Below are 23,270 nucleotides of genomic sequence, written 5' to 3'. Positions count from 1 at the left end.
ATACTGTTGATGTTCACGGTGCTGTGGATTGAGGTGTGTAATTGGGAGTTGTCAGCAAATCGTATTGAATTTGATTAATCGATAAGACTTTTATGGTAATATTTTAAAACAAGGTTGCCGTGTTTTGTTTTTGACAAGTTGTTGTTGTCGGTTCGTCATTTTGATAGTCAAGTGTTGTCCCACGTCGGTCTTGTCTGGTTAGTCTGACCGTCAAGTGCTGTCCGGCATCAGAGTTGTCTGACCGTCAAGTGCTGTCCGGGGCATCAGAGCTGTCCGGCATCCGAGTTATGTTGTACCAATCCTGACTAGTCTTCCTGCCAGTCTCCTACAGCTAGAGCTGTCTAGCAGCTGTCCTACAGCTAGAGCTGTCTAGCAGCTGTCCTACAGCTAGAGCTGTCCTACAGCTAGAGCTATCTAGCAGCTGTCCTACAGCTAGAGCTGTCTAGCAGCTGTCCTACAGCTAGAGCTGTCTAGCAGCTGTCCTACAGCTAGAGCTGTCTAGCAGCTGTCCTACAGCTAGAGCTGTCTAGCAGCTGTCCTACAGCTAGAGCTGTCTAGCAGCTGTCCTACAGCTAGAGCTGTCTAGCAGCTGTCCTACAGCTAGAGCTGTCCTACAGCTAGAGCTCTCTAGCAGCTGTCCTACAGCTAGAGCTGTCTAGCAGCTGTCCTACAGCTAGAGCTGTCTAGCAGCTGTCCTACAGCTAGAGCTGTCTAGCAGCTGTCCTACAGCTAGAGCTCTCTAGCAGCTGTCCTACAGCTAGAGCTGTTTAGCAGCTGTCCTACAGCTAGAGCTGTCTAGCAGCTAGAGCTGCCCTACATCTGTCCTACAGCTAGAGCTGTCTAGCAGCTGTCCTATAGCTAGAGCTGTCTAGCAGCTGTCCTACAGCTAGAGCTGTCTAGCAGCTGTCCTACAGCTAGAGCTGTCTATCAGCTGTCCTACAGCTGTCTATCAGCTGTACACATCTTACAGAGCATCACGAGAGAGGAGACCGTCCATGCTGGATTCAACAGCCACATCTTGTAAGGTCAAGGTCAGGAATCTGGGGTTTAGCCGCAGAGAGCTGTCCCCAACTGTGAAGTTCTTGTACCGGATGCTGAAATACAATCAGTATACGGAGATGATACTAGTGGAACAAAATATTATAGCACTAAAGAAACGATAACGCTGATGGTTGCTATGAAACCAGTTGCTAAAGTGTTAACTCTAGAAGTCACAGTACACGTTTCAACTTACTTTTGGAGACTCCACTGCGCGATATTGTTTACACCTTCAATCTGCGCTGGAAGAAAGTCATTGGAGGATTCTTGGAGGTATCGGACCATCAGGTCTTTGGCTATGGAAACAGAAGCGTAAACGGAAATCTTGTAGGAAGAAGTATCTAGAAATGTGACTTCGATCGATAAAGAGTTAATGTACCGTACACTAGTTAATTAGAATTAGATAGATGGATTATACAATTTCTCTTGGTTTGAAGGTATTGTTTTATACCAACCGAGATAGTAAAACTATGTAAGTATTTTAGATGTCGTTAACATGTTAATCAAAGAAGACGCTCAGGACGTTTCATATTGTACTTTAGTACTAAGTGTTGTTGGTTATTGTGTGGTTTGGCTGTGTGCTTTTGGGCATGTTCCGTTAGAGAAAGTGTTGTTGGTCATTGCGCTGTTGTGCATTGTGGTGTTGCGTATCGAGATGTTGCACTTTGTGCTTCTTGCACAATTTACTGTTTAACAATTTGCTTTTCTACAGTGCTATTATGCAATGTACTTTAGGGCACTCTGCTGTTCTACTTTGTGCTGTTCGAAATATGCTGTCGTATTTAATTTAACACATCGACTGGCTAAACGTAGCACAGATATTTACCATAGTTCAGTCCCTTGTTTGTTATTCTTAGTTTGAAGCCAGGTTCAACAGCGCACACGTGACCAACAGCCAATAGAATCACCAGACACAACATCATCATCTTCAACGTTCACCAGTTCAACCTACGGGAAAACATACCTTTATTACTGAACTTGATGAAATAAAATATGTTTATATTAAGAAAGCAAAAGTAGATCTTTAGTTGAAAATTACATATGTTTAAATTAATAGTAATAATTTTCTAAAATTTATAATAAAAACATAAATTCTGCGACTAATGAAATTAACTTTTAAGATGAATATAAGGAACACAATTTTAAGCCACAAATGTAGAGAAACGTTGTACGCAAGTCTGTACAGCAACTGAACAGGCGGTTAGTTAAAAGCGGATCTATGTTCCAGACGTTATAATCTCCAGTACCGCCAACCTGTCGCAGGGTGCATGAGGACCCGCACCGGTGTGTGATACTTGAAACAGTGGATTAACGAGATGTGTGGTGATTTAATACTGTTCCTGGTGTTAGCAACGTTATGGCGATCGTGATCACAATTATAAATGACATGTTTGTGTTGTTTGTTGTTGGTGATTTGTTTTGGTCATAGATCCAAGTCATACATTTACGTCGCACATGAAAGTCATAAATACATCTCATAGTATATGCGACATATGAATACAATATATCAATGTCAAATATCAATATCACACATCCACGTTACACATCCAAGAAATACATCTATGTCAAACATCTATATCACACATCTATGTCACACATCTATGTAACACATCTATGTCACACATCATCTATGTCAAAAATGTATGTCACACATCCAAATCATACTATCATGTCACACATCTTTGTCACACATCTATGTCACACATCCATGTCACACATCTATGTCACAAATCTATGTCACACATCTATGTAACACATCTTTGTCACACATCTATGTCACACATCTATGTCACACATCCATGTCATACATCTATGTCACACATCCATGTCACACATCCATGTCACACATCTATGTCACACATCTATGTCACACATCTATGTCACACATCTATGTCACACCTCTATGTCAAACATCTATATCACAAATCTATGTCACACATCTATGTAACACATCTTTGTCACACATCTATGTCACACATCTATGTCACACATCTATGTCACACATCTATGTCACACATCTATGTCACACATCTATGTCACACATCTTTGTAACACATCTATGTCACACATCTATGTCACACATCTATGTCACACATCTATGTCAGACATCTTTGTCACACATCTATGTCACACATCTATGTCACACATCTATGTCACACATCTTTGTAACACATTCATGTCACACACCCATGTCACACATCTATGTAACACATCTATGTCACACATCATCTATGTCAAAAATGTATGTCACACATCCAAATCATACTATCATGTCACACATCTTTGTCACACATCTATGTCACATATTCGTGTCACACATCCATGTCACACATCTATGTCAAACATCTATATCACAAATCTATGTCACACATCTATGTAACACATCTATGTCACACATCATCTATGTCAAAAATGTATGTCACACATCCAAATCATACTATCATGTCACACATCTTTGTCACACATCTATGTCACACATCTTTGTCACACATCTATGTCACACATCTATGTCACACATCTATGTCACACATCCATGTCACACATTTATGTCACACATCTATGTCACACATCTATGTCACACATCCATGTCACACATTTATGTCACACATCTATGTCACACATCCATGTCACACATTTATGTCACACATCTATGTCACACATCCATGTCACACATAAATGTCACACATCTATGTCACACATACATGTCACACATCTTTGTCACACATCTATGTCACACATCTATGTCACATATCTATGTCACACATCTATGTCACATATCTATGTCACACATCTATGTCACACATCCATGTCACACATTTATGTCACACATCTATGTCACACATCCATGTCACACATAAATGTCACACATCCATGTCACACATCTATGTCACACATCTATGTCACACATCTATGTCACATATCTATGTAACACATACAGACAGGCGACCATACATAACTTGAGAAAATTGATAATTAGCGCGCTAATTAAATTAATCATTAACAAAATTGAAAACCGTATCTAAATTAAATTACCTAAACATACATAATTAACGAAGTTTACTTTTAATTGTCATTACCGTTTAAGCCGATAGTACATGCCAACCTTGCTCTAATTGTTCTGATGAGTTCAAAGTTCTCAACCTATGAATGATGTTAGGATGTAGTCAGTGACAGGAGTCAGTGTATGAATGGACCGTTGAGATTGTTACACTGGGTATAGTAGATAGCTAGGATGTTAGGATATAGTCAGTGATGTTAGGATGTAGTCAGTGATATGAGTCAGTGTATGCATAGGCCGTTGAGATTGTTACCCTGGGTATAGCTAGGCCTCACATATCCTCCGCAGTGTAGGCTATCAAATAACTTTCTTAACATTTCCTGTTTCTTACTACGAATTTGTTTTTTAAGTGACGGGATTGGCTTATACTGGCTTATAGAGTAATAGCAGCTTTTATAGGTACCCAGCACGAGTTGGAGAAAGTATCAGAAAAGAGCATCATTTTGACATCTTATCGGATCGAAAATCAAAATCAATTTTAATATCCCCCCCCCAACAAAAAATAATTTAAAAAAACTAGTTCAATAACTTGAGAACTCTTTTAGAGTTAAGATTACTGCATCCATTGTTTACTTTGTACTTGCTAGCTAGGGGATGGTCGAGTTTCTAGAGCATCTATTTCGGCTCAACCCACTAGATCGATCCAAAAACCTACTAATTGTCTTATAAAGATAAAAATGTACTTGGAATTTTATTGTGTACGCGCCAAGAGTTTCAGCTTAACTAAATTTGCTTTAAATAGTTGTTAGTTGTTGTCATGTTGTTTTTTTATTAACAGCCAGGGAATAAACTGTCAAAAATAAATCCTCTATTCAAAAGGCACCGGTCACGTGATCGGCCCCGGCTAGAACAACATAAGGCAGGGGTTAAAGGTCACGTCAATCACAGGCAACGTGACACGTCAATCACAGGCAACGTGACACGTCAATCACAGGTAACGTGACACGTCAATCACAGGCAACGTGACACGTCAATCACAGGCAACGTGACACGTCAATCACAGGCAACGTGACACGTCAATCACAGGCAACGTGACACGTCCATCACAGGCAACGTGACACGTCAATCACAGGCAACGTGACACGTCAATCACAGGCAACGTGACACGTCAATCACAGGCAACGTGACACGTCAATCACAGGCAGCGTGACACGTCAATCACAGGCAACGTGACACGTCAATCACAGGCAACGTGACACGTCAATCACAGGTAACGCTTACATGAATCAAGGCTGTGCACTTACATTACCTGGTATACGTATGAAGGGGTAAATAACTTAAGGGAAACTCCCTTCTATAAAATATATTTTAATTAATGTGTTGAACTGTGGTTCGTATTGTTGGGTATCTTCAAGGGATGTGTTTGTAGGTTTGGGCATAATATTTGTTGGGCATCGCTTCAAGAGGTGTGTTCGTAAGTTGGGGCATAATATTTGTTGCGAAGTGTGTTTCGGTACGGGTCGATGCTGAACGTTACGAACAATAGATGACGACGATCCAATGAAGAACACAGAATGACGCTACGATGTTTCTATCTTTTATTACATATAATATCAACAGCTACATAAACGATAGACGGGACGACGACTTCTAGACATCCTCACAAGACGACGACAAGACCAAGACTAACTCTCAACTATCTTCCTAACAACGAAAACATTCTCTCCTACGTCACATCCTTATTTATTCACCATTCATAATCTTTTCTTAATACCGCTACACACATACTCTCAAACCATCCACAACTATATTAACTCCATTCAACTACACACATACTCTCAAACTCATTCCATACACTTAGGTCCATTCACAACATACCCCTCTCCTTTCTTTAGCTGAAAATACATACATAAACCATCAAACTATTTTCAGCTTCAACACATGCATCCATACAATATGCTTAACATTCAACCAAGACAATGTTCTGTAGTCCATGATAATTCATCAACGTGTCAGTCAGCTTGAGCACACACATCTTTTGGTCCCAACCAACACCTTGTCCACACACATCATTTGGTTTCTTGTCTCTGGACATCAACACAAGCTATAAAAAAAATAATCCAGGACCAACATGTACCCAAACCATACAATAGCTTCTAATTTACAATTAAAATTGTTGAGCACCTCTTCCTGTCCTTAAAATATAATATTACTACCAAATAGCAAAGTCACATAGCTTCTAAAAATGTGAAAATTAAATCCCAACTAATATTTTAAATCAATACGATTTGGCCATATATCATATAACTCAATAGATTCCTAAGCATCATAAAACTACTATCCAACAATCAGGAAATCAACAGTCTAGGTAAATGCCAGTAAAACAATTACTATCTAAAGATATTATAGTCAATCTATACAATGGAGTACACTAATGAACTAAATTAGAACCATCAACACATCCAATAAGCCAATACAATATCACATAGAGGAGTATTTCCCGTGAACCCCCAAACACAACAACCAGGTACTCGGCACAACCTCGAGATACCAAAAAATAACGCGGACTGCATCCTCAGTCTCGCAAAACAAAATCATTATCTAGCGAAGATCAATTATCTCCAAAAAAAACAACAACACTAAGCTAATGGGTTCATTATCCAACCAAGAAAATCAAACCTCTTAGGATATAATAATTTAGCACAATGTACCTAAAATACCACGATATTGCTATATCTCAAGTATAGAAATATAATATCTAATGGAGGACAATTTTCCATGACCCCGGGACAAACAAAATATCTCGGCAAACCATCGAGATCCAAATAACCATAATCACTATCCATCATATAACTAAGTTACGTATCAACCAGACAGCATCCAGCATGAATGGGTGACCACGACAATAAAATCAACTACTCTACACGGGAAACAGGAAAAATACTGGGTCCAACAACCAAATCAGAAAATATATCCTCAATTGATATCATATCTAATACACCAAAGAGTCCCTAAACCTAACACTAACAAAGTAACAAATTCCATATAGTTAATACATATTAAGACCATCCACAAAAAGGGAACCTAACGCTATATATTTCAATAACGCCCTCTCTAAGGCGCTTCCCTAAATGAGAATGGTTAATTGTAATTAACATAAGACAAGTTAATTATACATTTAAATTTAAATTATAGTAAACATTATAACTACCACCAAAATTGTATACACAATAACAAAATACAGTACTCTATCTCCTTGATGGTATTTGGAGAGAGTAAAATCATATAGATCTACCAATATCAATTAACAGGTATTGTTAAAACTAATCACCTTAACTTACATTGGTGAACCAGTAACTGGCTGTTATTACCTTACACTAGAATTCACCATGTCTAGACCGACTTTTATATAGATGGTAGATAGTGCCTAGTTGTCCTAATTAATACATGATTTGCTTCTAAATATTAAATAGATCTAACACTAGATCTAGATTCAGAAGTAAATGGCAAAATGGAATGTTACACAACTAGTGTGAACTATGACACTGGTAACTGGATTCTAGATCCAGATCAACGATGTTTGAAAAAAAAATATATATATATATATACCTAGTAGGACCTAAACAAATATTACTAAAAATGAACAACAAAAAAATTGTATTAGATCTTAGTATCTAAAAAAAATGGAAGAGGTGTACTCAACTTAAACAATCCCAGACATCAGGTCTTCATGACAACTCCAGATCCCACACTACATAGGCCACATCAGATTCAGGCGATGACTTGTAGTACACATGCTGGTATAGTCCAAGTCAGTCACACACACTGGATTGGTGACGCAGATTGACGTCGACTTGAACTTCGAGAATCCAGGCAGATAATATAGTTCTTGTAGTTCGGGAATTCATCTCGACCAATACTGGGTTGAACAAACGAAGAAAATTCTCGTCTGTACTGTCGATAAAGTCAACCACGAAGAAATTTGACATGATGAAGGTCAGGGACGTCATCAAAACATGTAGGCCAAACAATTCAGCCGATCACGACGATGTGGGTTAGACGAGGGTGATGACGTAAACTCTTCCAACGAACAGTTGACGATGTAGGAAGAAACCCGAAAATTAAGCATCAGTCATGAAGAAAATCTGCATAAACGACGAAAACAGCACGGCCATTGTAGAGGGTCGGGGACGAGTGGCGATGACGTCATAATAAACAACTGTGGACATCAAATAAATGCCGGCCTTTGGACTACTGCTCAGCACGAACCAAAGATGAAAACGGCCACATCCGTAGTTCTAACCTTGACGGGAATCAATGGACGATGAGAGACCCGATATGGTCGCTGGATATCGCGCCGGTCAACCAGAAGTCCGTCTCCAGCAAACGACGACGAATCGAGCAGGCCACATCAAGCGTCGAAAAGTCCATCCATTACGGTCCAAGGTCAGGGTCTGGTACACAACTGAGTCCCGATCAAATTAAACAACCGTTGATACTGATGATTACTACGTACTGCTGTGGATAACGGGCGAATCTAGATGTAGGCATACTGCTGGCCACAGATGAGATGACATTACGGCAAGTGTAGACGGGAACGTACTGTGCGACAGATAAGTTCAGCAAACCGCTGCTTCCACCATATGTTGCGAAGTGTGTTTCGGTACGGGTCGATGCTGAACGTTACGAACAATAGATGACGACGATCCAATGAAGAACACAGAATGACGCTACGATGTTTCTATCTTTTATTACATATAATATCAACAGCTACATAAACGATAGACGGGACGACGACTTCTAGACATCCTCACAAGACGACGACAAGACCAAGACTAACTCTCAACTATCTTCCTAACAACGAAAACATTCTCTCCTACGTCACATCCTTATTTATTCACCATTCATAATCTTTTCTTAATACCGCTACACACATACTCTCAAACCATCCACAACTATATTAACTCCATTCAACTACACACATACTCTCAAACTCATTCCATACACTTAGGTCCATTCACAACAATATTTGTTGGTGTCGCTTCAAGGGGTGTGTTCGTAGGTTGGGGCATAATATTTGTTGGGGATCGCTTCAAAGGGTGTGTTCGTAGGTTGGGGCATAATATTTGTTGGGGTCGTTACAATGGGAATTTTCGTAGTTCGGGGCATAACATGTTCGTAGGTTGTGGCATCACATGTGTTGCGGTCGTTACAAGGGGCGTGTTCGTAGGTTGGGGCATAACGTGTTCGTAGGTTGGGGCATAACGTGTTCGTAGGTTGGGGCATAACGTGTGTTTGGGGTCGCCTCAACAGGTGGGTTCATAGTGTGGGGCATCACATGTGCTGGGGTCACTACAAGCGGCGTGCTAGTAACGTTAGCTAGCTGGTCCTAATGTTTGAATGTTGTCCGTAGGTGGCAGTGGCGTAGCGAGGTCGGGTGTCACCCGGTGCGGCACTTAATGATGTCACCCCCCAGAGGCGTAGCGACCCTTCCCGGGGACAAACTTTCAAATTTTCTATTTGCACCCCCCTCAAACTTTCGATTTGCACCCTCGCTCAAGTTTTCTCTATGTATATTGCTATTTTTTGCCTTGGTGTCACCCGGTACGGTCCGCATCGCCCCCCCCCCCCCTCGCTACGCCTCTGGTGGGTGACATAATGACCTCTACAGCCCAACTTTTCGTCTAAGATACTCTCACCATTGTCATAGGCAATATCCGTGTACGTCGGATCACGTGACACTAAAACCTCTCGGTCTCTGTTACCGAGGTCGTATTCAATATCCTGGAATGTCACATGTGCAGTTGGGTGTGCCGGCCCAATTGTTGACGTTAACACATAGCTAGCTATCATGTGGGTATTTCCACTTAATACAGATTTAGAATTGCTAAAAACATTGTTTGACTTGTTTTTTAAGGTATTTGCCTAGAGAGAAATACGTAAAGTACCCCACACAAAAACTGGTGTATCGGAGCTTAAATTCAGCTCAAGAAAACTAAGCTCCTATTGTGGCTCATGTATTCTATAACGTTGTTTACTAAACGTGTTTGGTAATTCTTGGCATCGTGCCAAAACCTTCCCAACCACAGGGGAACTTTAACATTGTGACATGCTTACTGCTAACCCTTTCACTGTTACATGATCCAACGTGTTTTATTTACTTTTAATGCTTTAAAAGTTTGTCATTATATAAATGTTTTAAAAGGATATTATGTTTTATTTTTACACGACAGAATAATGTTCTGTACTATTTGCAAAATATATATTGTCAACTGAAACGAAAGTCCTAAACATTCAAATATAGTTTTACATTATTTGTGGGTGTTAGCTTCAAATTACAATACATGAACTTTTTAAATATATGTTGTTGACAGGTTTATTACTATTGATGGGAGTGTGTTTGTATTTTGCCATATTATATTGGTACTTTGTTACATAAGGTTGATGCCATTGGTACTTTGTTACATAAGGTTGATGCCATTTGTACTTTATTACATAAAGTTGATTCCATTAGTACTTTGTTACATAATGTTGATGCCATTGGTACTTTGTTACATAAGGTTGGTGACATTGGTACTTTGTTACATAAAGTTGATTCCATTAGTACTTTGTTACATAATGTTGATGCCATTGGTACTTTGTTACATAAGGTTGGTGACATTGGTACTTTGTTACATAAAGTTGATTCCATTAGTACTTTGTTACATAATGTTGATGCCATTGGTACTTTGTTACATAAGGTTGGTGACATTGGTACTTTGTTACATAAAGTTGATTCCATTAGTACTTTGTTACATAATGTTGATGCCATTGGTACTTTGTTACATAATGTTGATGCCATTGGTACTTTGTTACATAAGGTTGGTGCCATTGGTACTTTATTACATAAAGTTGATTCCATTAGTACAGGGGTCTCCAAACTACGGCCCGCGGGCCGAATGCGGCCCGCGACGTCCTCTCATCTGGCCCGCGGAGATCTTTTTGTCCATGGAAAAAACGTATGTTGGTGATGGCTGAGGAACTTTGCCCGGAAAAGTCAAAGACATGCCTGAAAGAAACTGGCCCCCGAAATGAAATTTGATAGTTAATGCGGCCCTCGGACTAAAAAGTTTGGAGACCCCTGCATTAGTACTTTGTTACATAATGTTGATGCCATTGGTACTTTGTTACATAAGGTTGATGCCATTTGTACTTTATTACATAAAGTTGATTCCATTAGTACTTTGTTACATAAAGTTGATTCCATTACACTTTGTTACATAATGTTGATGCCATTGGTACTTTGTTACATAAGGTTGGTGACATTGGTACTTTGTTACATAAAGTTGATTCCATTAGTACTTTGTTACATAATGTTGATGCCATTGGTACTTTGTTACATAAGGTTGGTGCCATTGGTACTTTATTACATAAAGTTGATTCCATTAGTACTTTGTTACATAATGTTGATGCCATTGGTACTTTGTTACATAAAGTTGATTCCATTAGTACTTTGTTACAAAATGTTGATTCCATTAGTATTTTGTTACATAATGTTGGAGCCATTGGTACTTTGTTACATAATGTTGGTGCCATTGGTACTTTGTTACATAATGTTGGTGCCATTGGTACTTTGTTACATAAGGTTGGTGCCATTGGTACTTTGTTACATAATGTTGGTGCCATTTCATCCTGTGATAAACAGCGACTCGAAATATATTTCTCAAGTGTAAAGAAACAACTTAGACTTGTGTTTGTAATTTTATTCCAGATATAAAAAACATTAGGCATACATGAAAGATATAGTACAGCATCGACTAACTCTACAGAGAAAAAATATCAATAACAACTCTATTGATGTGATCATTGTAATGTAACATCGATGTTTAAGGTTTTGTTTCTTGTTGTTGGGTAGGCTAGGCTACATCAGTGGCGTTACTCCAGTGGTTTATGTGTGAGACATGTCGTCGGAAGTGACGTCATTAGTTTCCTGTGTACGTGACGTCAGTAGCCACAACCAGGTAACCCTAATAATATGTCATTATTCATATATATATATATATATATATATATATATATATATATATATATATATATATATATATATGCAATTATACATTGACTGTTTCAACCATACCTAGAAACGATTATACTTAACGAACTTTATTTACATTCTAGTATGTGAAAACTTACATTATAAAACGTGAGCTTGGCATTGGTAAACCTGATGTCCTTCACGATGGGTAGGTCTACGCCTTTGTTGGCCAAGTCTGTACAATCAAGAGAAATAAATCAATACTTTTTTCTATTTGATATTTTATATTCGCTCACAGTCAGTGGCGTCGCGAGAGGGGGGGGGGTGCAGACCGCATCGGGTGACACACGACCTAGCTACGCCACTGCTTACAGTACTAACATTTGAAAATTATTCAATCATGAAACTACTTTAAAATACAATCACTATTTCGTAATGCAGGCTAGAACTAAAACACTGCTTCATACATGACGCAGAAATATTTTCTACCACACACCCGTTAAATGCTTCTAATCAATCATGAGATAATGTTTTCAGGAGTTGTGTCCCCTTCATATCAGTCAACTCTCCGGTGTATGAAGGACATAGAAATTGAAAGAAACTTACCATTTAGAGCTGGCTGTACAAAAGTGCTGACCACCCCATTCAGAACTTTATTCAGATTCTCGATCTAGTGGGTAAACAAATTGATTAGTCCACATCTGCTTTAACATCTAAGGCAAGTCAACTGTATATTTTATCAGCTTCTCTGTACCAGTCGAAGTGGGATCTCTCTGATGTAAGGGGCAGTGTAGTCACACCAGTAACCGTCATATCCAACCCGTCTACCAACCCGTCATATCCAACCCGTCTACCAACCTTCTAATGCCAGTTTGAGCTACAGTCAACGAATTCTATACCTCGAATTACATGGGAACAGGGCGTTACTCCCCCCCCCCGGAGGGGGTTATGACGGGGGTGATGTCCGGGGGGGGGGTAATTGAGTGGGCGTGTAATGTACTAGGCCTGAATTACAGACAGTAAATCATAAATCCCGAATAACATACACTAAAACTAACAACCAGTATTACAACCCTACATCTGGAGTACACGCACTAAAGGCAATAAAACAAGCCCCCAACCAATTTTAATTACTTTTCCTACAAAAGTCAAAGCTTCAAGTTTTTGCAAACAACCACTCTAGTCTTGTATGACAGTTCACAGTCACAAGCGAATGTCAGAACATGTATATCTTCACCTTCCTCTCACCTTCTGCCTGGCTAACTTACCTGAGCATCCCCCAAAGTTGACGTGACGTCACTCACTGAAAGACTGGGGACCAGAAAATGAAATTTAAAACAATTTTATACAGGTAAACTTTCAAGTTGAAACGTACTTGTGATGTGAGATTTTTTATCAACATTTTCTGAAATTACAATTTTCTTGTGTGAAACCATTGTCTTGTTTAAAAAAGTACCTATAATGAGCTATATTTCACACCAACGGTCTTGCTTAAAAACTTACCTAAAATCAACTATATTTCCCACCAAAATTTCCTTCTCTATGTGTGCAGTGCCAGACAAAGAGAGAGTCTGCAATATATACATATACAGTTATACACACACACACACACACATATATATATATGTATATATATATATATACATATATATACATATATATATATATATATATATATATATATATATATATATATATATATATATATATATATATATATATATATATATATATATATATATATATATATATATATTAGTTACTTATAGTATAGTTTCGGATATAATGTTTTTGATAGTCATCAAGTAAATAAAATATTTAATTATTAAATTTTCAGATTACTTGAACCAAGTTACAAAGGTCATCAAGCTAATTACAACCAACTTACAAAGTTAATCAAGTTAATTACAACCAACTTACAAAGTTAATCAAGCTAATTACAACCAACTTACAAAGTTAATCAAGCTAATTGCAACCAACTTACAAAGTTAATCAAGTTAATTACAACCAACTTACAAAGTTAATCAAGCTAATTACAACCAACTTACAAAGTTAATCAAGCTAATTGCAACCAACTTACAAAGTTAATCAAGTTAATTACAACCAACTTACAAAGTTAATCAAGCTAATTACAACCAACTTACAAAGTTAATCAAGCTAATTACAACCAACTTACAAAGTTAATCAAGCTAATTACAACCAACTTACAACCAAACAGCTGAGAAAAGTTTGACCTCCAGCGGTGAAGGTCAACTGCCCGTACAGTTTGAGGTCAAGTCCAGAGGTCGTAAACGCAACTTCCGGTGTTTTGGCTGACCTGATGTCTATGGCTATACTTGTGTTGGGATAATTCTCACTCAGCTGAAAACAATCGTGTGAATAGCATGGAGTTTCAATTGATGTCCGATAAATTAAGTTGTGTGAATAGCATTGAGTTAAAAATGATGACCTATAAATTGAGTTGTGTGAATAGCATCGAGTTAGAAATGATGACCTATAAATTGAGTCGTGTGGATAGCGTGTGTTAGGCTACAAATAGTACTAGATTAATGTTAGATGTAGTTGAGCTAATTTCTAAATACGTTGTAAATAAAACATCATATGTTTAAAAAATTAAACAAAATATAAACAAATTAAAATTAAGCTAATATGAAAATTAAGCTAATGAGCTAATTACCGAGTCCAGGATGGAGCCAGCACAAAAGTCACGTGATGAGCAAGTTGTGTCCATGATGTTTCTATCTTTGGCTGCAAGCTGTGGGGGAGGAGGGGGTGGGGGTGTTGACGTTTTTTTATTAGCAAAAGGGAGAGAAGGACGTTTATACTAATCTTCATTAAATCAAAATAGGTTACGTCCCCTTGTTCTTCTTCTCTGAGTGTAAATTATAAATCTTGTTTGTTTACAATTGGTAGTCTTATGATTTTAAGAATGTTTCAATCATCCTTAGTTTCTCTGCACTCGTAAACATAATATAACCATTATGAATGAGCACTCACGCAGAATACTTAAGCTTACTCTCAGGATACATACTTAGACTCTACCATTGTACTTCAACTCTCCCTCACCTACACTCTCTCACAAAATACGTCAATTACTCTACCAGTACTCAGTCTCTCAAACTCTCAAACTATCATTACACATTTTCACACAGTACTCACACTTTCTCTCACGCAGAATATACAACTAATCTACCAATGTTTACAATCTCACATTACTTAAAACAGTGTTTCTTCCGGACTTTTTCTCAGGGGGGGGGGCACTTGAAATTTTTTTAAAATTTTTTTGGGAGGGGCGGACTAAACATTCCGGGGGGGGGGGGGGGAGACACTGTAAAAAGTATATATTTTCTATCACACGTAGTACTTACACTTTGCTTGGTGATGGTGTACTTGAGGAAATCTTTGGACTGCGTGACGTAAGCGGCAGTCTTGGCCGTGTAGTCAGTGACCCAGATGTACAGCATGTTGTCCGTGTAGGGCCAGTCTGGAATCGGTGCTGGGGTCAGTGGTGTGGCCGTCCTGCCGGTCTTAGAGTAGAACTCACCCTGTGAACACCAGCATTAACTTTACTACCAGACCAGCTAGACACGTGGTATACAACCAAATCTCGACACCAATATTGACTTTACTACCAGACCAGCTAGTCACATGGTATACAACCAAATCTCAACACCAATATTGACTTTACTACCAGACCAGCTAGCCACGTGGTATACAACCAAATCTCGACACCAACATTGACTTTACTACCAGACCAGCTAGTCACGTGGTATACAACCAAACCTCAAACTTAAGACAACGGTGTTTGTTTTATTTACACGACAACAAAGTTTCGCTGTCTTTTACCAGAACGTTTTACGTAATGAAACATTGGAAACTACTATAGACTCTTTTCACACAGGTAGGCCTACAACATACAACATACAACTACAACATGCAACTACAACATATAACTACAACAAACAACATAAAACTACAACCTACAACTACAAAATACAGCATACAAATACAACATACAACAACAACATACAACCTACACTGTGACGCGACTCAATGAACTGTGGAGTAAACACCAGAGACTCGGTCAGCTTAAAGTCTAGAGCGAAGAGATCTCCAACATTGGCGCTGGCTGAAATATAGGAAGATTTGTTTTTAAACATGTCTAAAGGTTAGTTGATTACAATGTATCTAGTGACTACTGTGTTCTGATGAAAATCTAAACATATCTAAATTGAAAGACCATCAAAATGGAAATCTAAGCCGACATTGAAAGACAATCAACAAGAAAATCTAAGCGACATTGAAAGACTATCGACATGTAAATCTAAGCCGACATCAAAAGACCATCAACTCACTTTTCATTGTCCTCAACTCTCTGGCGCCGTTCTCATTGACAAATTTCTCCACCAGTTCACAGATCTGGGTGTTAACACATCAACAAAGGCAGGTTACAAAGATGTTACGTACAGGCAAAACATAGTCTAATCACATCAAAAACATACTGAATAACGGCAAAATGCAGGCAATTTCATGTAAAGGCAATTAAAATACAAGTTTTTTGTGTTAGTTATATGACAATGTTCTAAAACACTAGACTACTTGCTAATATGGTAGCAGTTTTAAAGTATAAGGCATACAAATTGACAATGTTTACATGAGACTCAATAGAACTCACTTTATCGCGGATTTTATTTTTGATAGAGTTTTGAAACAGGCCTTTGATGAGATTGTAGAGCCAGGCATTGCCGCCGTGGAATTTGAGATTAAAGTCTCCAATGTTGGCACTACATCCCCGAGATCTCAACAGTGGTTCTTGGTTCCCGTCTAGATCTGGTTGTACAAAACATAACCAACTGTATTTACATCCCAGTTCTAGTCAACAATAGGAGTTTCTCTCGTTTAGTTCATTAACAGACAAAAGATTTCAATTGATACGTAAATTATAAAATATTATTTGACAGTATAATTTTAACAATGTATTTTGCTTACGAAGTTGTAAATCTGTTTAAAATTAAGTAATTCGGACTTCATATTTAACTAGTTGGCAGGGGGGAATGGGGGTTGGTGTGGAGGATATGGAATAGCTCATAATACAAAAAATGATTAAAAATATTATATTTATCATTACGGAAACGGTCTTCAGTTCGTGGTCAGGAAGTCAAATATTTTCGCCGAAAAGTTTAAAATTTGTTTAGAATATGTTCATTTCGTAATGACTTACCTACAGCTAGAGTAAGGGTCAGACTGACCCCAGAGAAACTAGCGGTGGCGCTACCACTGTCACGTATAGTGCTAAAAGTAAAACAATTACATTTGATTACACATTACAGAACGTTTGAGGGCTACAGTACACTGACTCACTCTAACCTCTAGGTCTAAAGGCTGGGAGTAAAGCTAGCGTCATGATAAAACTATTTTGACAAAAACAGTTTTCAACGTGAAAATAAACGTAAGTAGGACATAGAGATTTACATGCACTAGAATAAAGAAACTAGATAAAAGTCCACCATTATTATGTGATGATGACCTACATGACAAGTTGACCTACACGACATGGTGACCTACATGACATGGTGACCTACACGACATCCCAGACTTACAAAAACAAAACCTTCTTCCTGTAGGACCAGTCGAAGTGGATACTGGTGCTGAAGTCTCTCAGGACCCAGGTCAGACCGTTGGTGGACAGACTCATTTGGCTTTGTGGGGGTGTCAGGCTCTCTTTCCTGATGCTGAAACCAAGAAATATATAGTTATACACATATGTCTACACATTCAACATATATCTATATCTATATCTATATCTATATATATATATATATATATATATATATAGGTGTATGTACATATATATATATATATATATATATATATATATATATATATATATATATATATATATATATATATATATATATATATTTATATATATATATATATATATATATATATATATATATACTATATAGATAGGAATAGCATATATGTATATATATATATATATATATATATATATATATATATATATATATATATATATATATATATATATATATATATATATATATATATATAGATATAGATATATATATATTGTGCGATGTTTAACAGGTAGCCTAAAGCTAAGAAACAACTAACAAACAACTAACAAACAACGAACAAACAACTAACAAACAACTAACAAGCTACTAAGAAACAACAAAGAAAACTTTACTTCCTGAGTGAGACCTGGTCATCCCCTTGGTCTGGCAGCTGCAACTTGTCCAGTTCTCTGGCGACCAGACTTTGGGCGACTTGGTTCACTGGAGAGATAAACAAAAACTCTGATTAGACGTGCTCACAACGATCATGGAAATGATGACTTTTGACTAATAAATACAGAACGATTTAAATTACAAAGTAACGTCATCCCGAAAACAAAGAAATCTCCAAAATGAATTCAGAAAATACTAAACTATCCAACTTATTCTGCTTGAACGGATTTAAACCTTAAAGCTAAATTTGCCATTAATTTAGATAACTCTTGCATCGATGGACAACTAACCTGCGTTAAGTCCCTTTTCTGTTAGTCTCGTTTTAACGCCGGGGTTCAGGGATCGAGTCTGAGCCAGGACAAGAAAAAAAATCAGGATCTTTATCGTACACATGTTGGTTGGTCAGCAACGTTGGTGGAATACAGTACACTTGATGGTAAGTACACACTGAAGTTTTCTAAAACGAGAATTTAAATCTTTCAGTCATTTGCAGGTTTACGCTTTGGGATGTTTTTTTTTTTAAATATACAAGTTGACTCGGAATGGGAGAGGGGTAGGGGTAGTGGCTACACCTCAATTTTCCTCCCTAGTTAGGCCCATAGCTATTGAAATATATATTAAGAAATATTAACAAATCATATCACATGTTTAAAAAGCATATTTTAAAAACAAGTTGCGTTAAATTTTTAGACTTAAATTTTCCTAAAATTCTAAAATTCCCTAATTCCTTCAATGATCTCAGAAAAGATCCGGTGCTATTTATATTAAACAAAATAACAAAAGCCTCATCACATAATGCCAAATTTACGTCTAACTTTTTAAAAACTCAAATTTCGTCTTTCACAAAATGCCAAATTTACGTCTAACTTTTTAAAAACTCAAATTTCGTCTTTCACATAATGCCAAATTTACGTCTAACTTGTTAAAAACTCAAATTTCGTCTTTCACAAAATGCCAAATTTACGTCTAACTTTTAAAAATTAATTTCGTCTTTCTGGAGACAACTTACAAAGCGGGTTATGTCCCATGTAGACTCCCAATTCCATGCTGTATATCCTGTATATATAGGGCCCTACACGGAAGCCAAATTGTCAGTGCCGAACGGATGTTGTTGAACCCTGTCTGAATCCTGCATTTGTTCGTACCTGGGTCTATGTTTAACAAAGCTCAAAAGATCCCCCATTCCCCACCAAGTGAACCAGTCTGTTTTTATTTGACCCTGGGCGGTGTAAACAAACATTAGCATGTTAATGCACCTTCTGTCAAGTTGAGGTGGCAGTTGATGAATCACCCCAGCCATACTTACAAAATATTTATTTCACCTTTATGCCTGGTCTGAACACGAGTGGTTTGTATACTTCATGGCCTGTTATTGTATACTTCTTGTGGTGTTATTGTAGATACATTTACACGTGATCGAGAGGTGGGGGCTGTGTGAGTGAAGTATTTGTCACCAGAGTTGAGAAAGTTGAGAGTGTACCTTGGGTGGGCGGGAGTATGTTCTGTTTGTTTACATCCATATTTCTTTTTACCAGACGTCCACACAAGTCACCTAAATTGTAATTATTTTTTTTATTTCCAGGCACAACTGTATATATATATATATATATATATATATATATATATATATATATATATATATATATATATATATATATATATATATATATATATATATTAATGTGTGTGTGTGTGTGTGTGTGTCTATCTATATATATAATTCTCCTCTTCCAGCCGTTAGAAAACAAGCTGCAAACGCTCTCCCTACCTCCCCACCCCTACATGGTTTTAGTGAGCTGTGTTCACTCTAAATGTTTACAAGCAGAGCCAACGATTTTAAACGTAGGGGGGGGGGGGGAAGGAAGGGGGGGGGTTATGGTCCTTAACGAGCTACTTATAGTGTTTTAAAGAAATATTTTCAGTGGCAGCGTTGGTACTGTCGAATTCACAAATTATGAATTACTGAAAAGTAGAAAAAACAACAACTAAATAGCGGCGTATGTTATGCCGCGGGCCGGCTCGTATGTATATATTGTTACGCACTTCTTGTCCGTAACAGTCTGGTATAGTCTAAGTCTATAGGCATGACGCAAGCGTCACAACTCACTACATACATGGGCTAACCCAGCAGTGGCTATCACTGCCCCCCCCCCCTCTCCGCTAGTGTTAACGAGTACAATGGTCCCATGGGCGGATATCTTCTTGTGTGTTTTCCCAAGTTTAATTCCCAGGTCAGGTCAGATTAACCTCACTCAGGTCACCTCAGGTCAATTACACTACCCTGTATACACCTAAATGTGACATGAACTGTGCTACGGAATTAATGCCTAACCCGTTCAGCGGGGGAGATAATCCACATGGCCTCAATATAAATAAATACACACACACACACTCACACACACACATACATATATATATATATATATATATATATATATATATATATATATATATATATATATATATATATATATATATATATATAACACGGACTTACAATGGTCTTAATCCCTCAAAAATTATAAATTTCGTACTTTGGAAAAGTTAAAAAGCACACAAAGATACCCCATAAAGATTACTTAACGCCTCGCCACACATAAATAAGCCTTAACGCCTGTCTAAATTAATTACTTGTCAAAGTTAGACAGATGCATTATTTTGTAGTTGGAAATTGAGGAAAGGGGGGGGGGGGCGGAGGGAGGGGATAGTAACGCCGTGTGGGGCGCTCGTGGGTAATTAAAACCGTGGTAATTAAAACCGGTGTAATTTTCTAGACGTTAGAGAAATACGACATTGCTCCCGGCGACCAAAGTACGACATTTCTAATGGTAGGTAAAGTACGACGTTTCTAATGGTGGGTAAAGTACGACATTTCTAATGGTGGGTAAAGTACGACATTTCTTACGGTGGGTAAAGTACGACATTTCTAACGGTGGGTAAAGTTCGACATTTCTAATGGTGGGTAAAGTACGACATTTCTTACGGTGGGTAAAGTACGACATTTCTAACGGTGGGTAAAGTTCGACATTTCTAATGGTGGGTAAAGTACGACATTTCTTACGGTGGGTAAAGTACGACATTTCTAATGGTGGGTAAAGTACGACATTTCTTACGGTGGGTAAAGTACGACATTTCTAACGGTGGGTAAAGTTCGACATTTCTAATGTGGGTAAAGTACAACATTTTTATTGGTGGGTAAAGTACGACATTTCTAATGGTGGGTAAAGTACATTTCTTACGGTGGGTAAAGTGCGACATTTCTAATGGTGGGTAAAGTACGACATTTTAATTGGTGGGTAAAGTTCGACATTTCTAATGGTGGGTAAAGTCCGACATTTCTAATGATGGGTAAAGTACAACATTTTAATGGTGGGTAAAGTACGACATTTTAATGGTGGGTAAAGTACGACATTTTAATGGTGGGTAAAGTCCGACATTTCTAATGGTGGGTAAAGTACGACATTTTTATTGGTGGGTAAAGTACGACATTTCTAATGGTGGGTAAAGTACGACATTTCTAATGGTGGGTAAAGTACGACATTTCTAACGGTGGGTAAAGTACGACATTTCTAATGGTGAGTTCAATTTAATTTTTTTAAAAGTTCACATCATCCTTTATACAACCTAGTTATAAAACAGCTTTAATTGCGTTATTTTTAACCTTTATTTATAATCCACACCGACTTACACTGGATTAGTAATAGAGGTAAATAGATAGGCGGATGTAGATCTACACGACAAAAAATCCTGGGCTTTTGGTTTCAATTAAATAACAGAACATCCTGTTCATTTATATTAGTGCATTTTTTTTTATTTGCGCAGTTTTAATCTCAGACTTTATGGACATAGCAAAAAAGTTTATTTATTTTAGTCCAAAAGTTTTTTCAAAATTGCGCAGTTTTAAATTGGGACTTATGGAATTTAGAACTCGAGTAAACACACGAACGGTTTTTTTCTTAACTTATTTTAAATACAGAATAAGACAGATTAGGACGGCCAGTTTTCAGCATACTAATTAATTAACATAATTAATACACCGAGCCATGGCGCGGTAATTCAATTGATTCGACGCGGCTGCCGAGCCACACTAATTACATCTGACTAATTATAATAGTGCAATAATTAGTGGGGTTTTTTTTTTAATTTAAAGTAAACGTTTAGTAGATATTTAAATGTAATTTCAACTGTATTTAGTTAATATTTTAATGAAGTATAAATTTCAGTGTCTGTTAAATGCTTGACAAAAATAAATTTAAAAAAAAAACCAATTACACATCGGTTGTACTGTGCTAAACCCATAAACTCTTGAACAAATTGAGTAACAGATAAAGTTTTGTACTGTGCTAAACCCATAAACTCTTGAACAAATTGAGTAACAGATAAAGTTTTGTACTGTGCTAAACCCATAAACTCTTGAACAAATTGAGTAACAGATAAAGTTTTGTACTGTGCTAAACCCATAAACTCTTGAACAAATTGAGTAACAGATAAAGTTTTGTACTGTGCTAAACCTATGAACTCTTGAACAAATTGTGTAACAGATAAAGTTTAAAAATATAATTATTACGTACATTGTTTTTCTTATTGGCTCCCATTTAATACAACGTATGAAGCTGTCATATAGGCCATATAACACCTATGACTCCTATATTTGTTACCTTGATTAAAACGATACAATTTTACCTGTTAAAATTTGAATCTATGTTCAAATTAACATTTTTATCTCGTATTATCGATATCATTTTTTAAATTAGTCTTTTTATATTTTTATATATTACTTAATGCCTTGCATAAGGATTTGATATTTCAAAAACTGATCGATTATATTGGAGCATGTGAATTTATGTTCGATAACCAACTAAGTTAAGTAGATTTAACTTAAACTTATTTTTTGAAGCCAGCAGTTAGTTGATAATTGTAAAAAATTTTATCCAATATTTAGAAAAAATAATTATTGTATACACGT

At 37.2% G+C, this 23,270-nt stretch overlaps 3 protein-coding genes across 3 annotated transcripts in view; 1 reads left to right on the top strand and 2 right to left on the bottom strand.

The window, feature by feature from the left end:
* The window catches only part of LOC131935375 (putative tRNA N6-adenosine threonylcarbamoyltransferase), a 325,139-nt gene that overhangs the window by 157,501 nt on the left and 144,368 nt on the right, over nucleotides 1-23,270 (top strand). The gene's annotated exons all lie outside the window — the stretch shown is intronic.
* On the bottom strand, nucleotides 965-2,224 carry LOC131935424 (uncharacterized). The gene is made up of 4 exons (XM_059291824.1): nucleotides 2,153-2,224; nucleotides 1,865-2,015; nucleotides 1,235-1,334; nucleotides 965-1,094 (listed from the first exon to the last, which is right to left on the bottom strand). Exons 2-4 carry the CDS (start codon nucleotides 1,962-1,964, stop codon nucleotides 965-967), a joined length of 330 nt encoding a protein of 109 aa, XP_059147807.1. The 5' UTR covers nucleotides 1,965-2,015; nucleotides 2,153-2,224.
* On the bottom strand, nucleotides 11,920-18,730 carry LOC131935380 (bactericidal permeability-increasing protein). Its single transcript, XM_059291758.1, has 15 exons — nucleotides 18,595-18,730; nucleotides 18,265-18,352; nucleotides 17,651-17,782; nucleotides 17,272-17,342; nucleotides 16,726-16,880; nucleotides 16,406-16,469; nucleotides 16,088-16,179; nucleotides 15,419-15,595; nucleotides 14,728-14,805; nucleotides 14,259-14,411; nucleotides 13,554-13,621; nucleotides 13,319-13,361; nucleotides 12,657-12,720; nucleotides 12,209-12,285; nucleotides 11,920-12,042 (listed from the first exon to the last, which is right to left on the bottom strand). Exons 1-15 carry the CDS (start codon nucleotides 18,695-18,697, stop codon nucleotides 11,998-12,000), a joined length of 1,410 nt encoding a protein of 469 aa, XP_059147741.1. The 5' UTR covers nucleotides 18,698-18,730; the 3' UTR covers nucleotides 11,920-11,997.

Source organism: Physella acuta, unplaced genomic scaffold (genome assembly GCF_028476545.2).
Source record: "Physella acuta isolate Inbredline_101_S28 unplaced genomic scaffold, ASM2847654v3 ptg000144l, whole genome shotgun sequence".
Taxonomy (NCBI): domain Eukaryota; kingdom Metazoa; phylum Mollusca; class Gastropoda; family Physidae; genus Physella; species Physella acuta.
The sequence above is the reverse complement of the archived record's forward strand: the minus strand, read 5'-3'. Positions and strand labels throughout refer to the sequence as shown.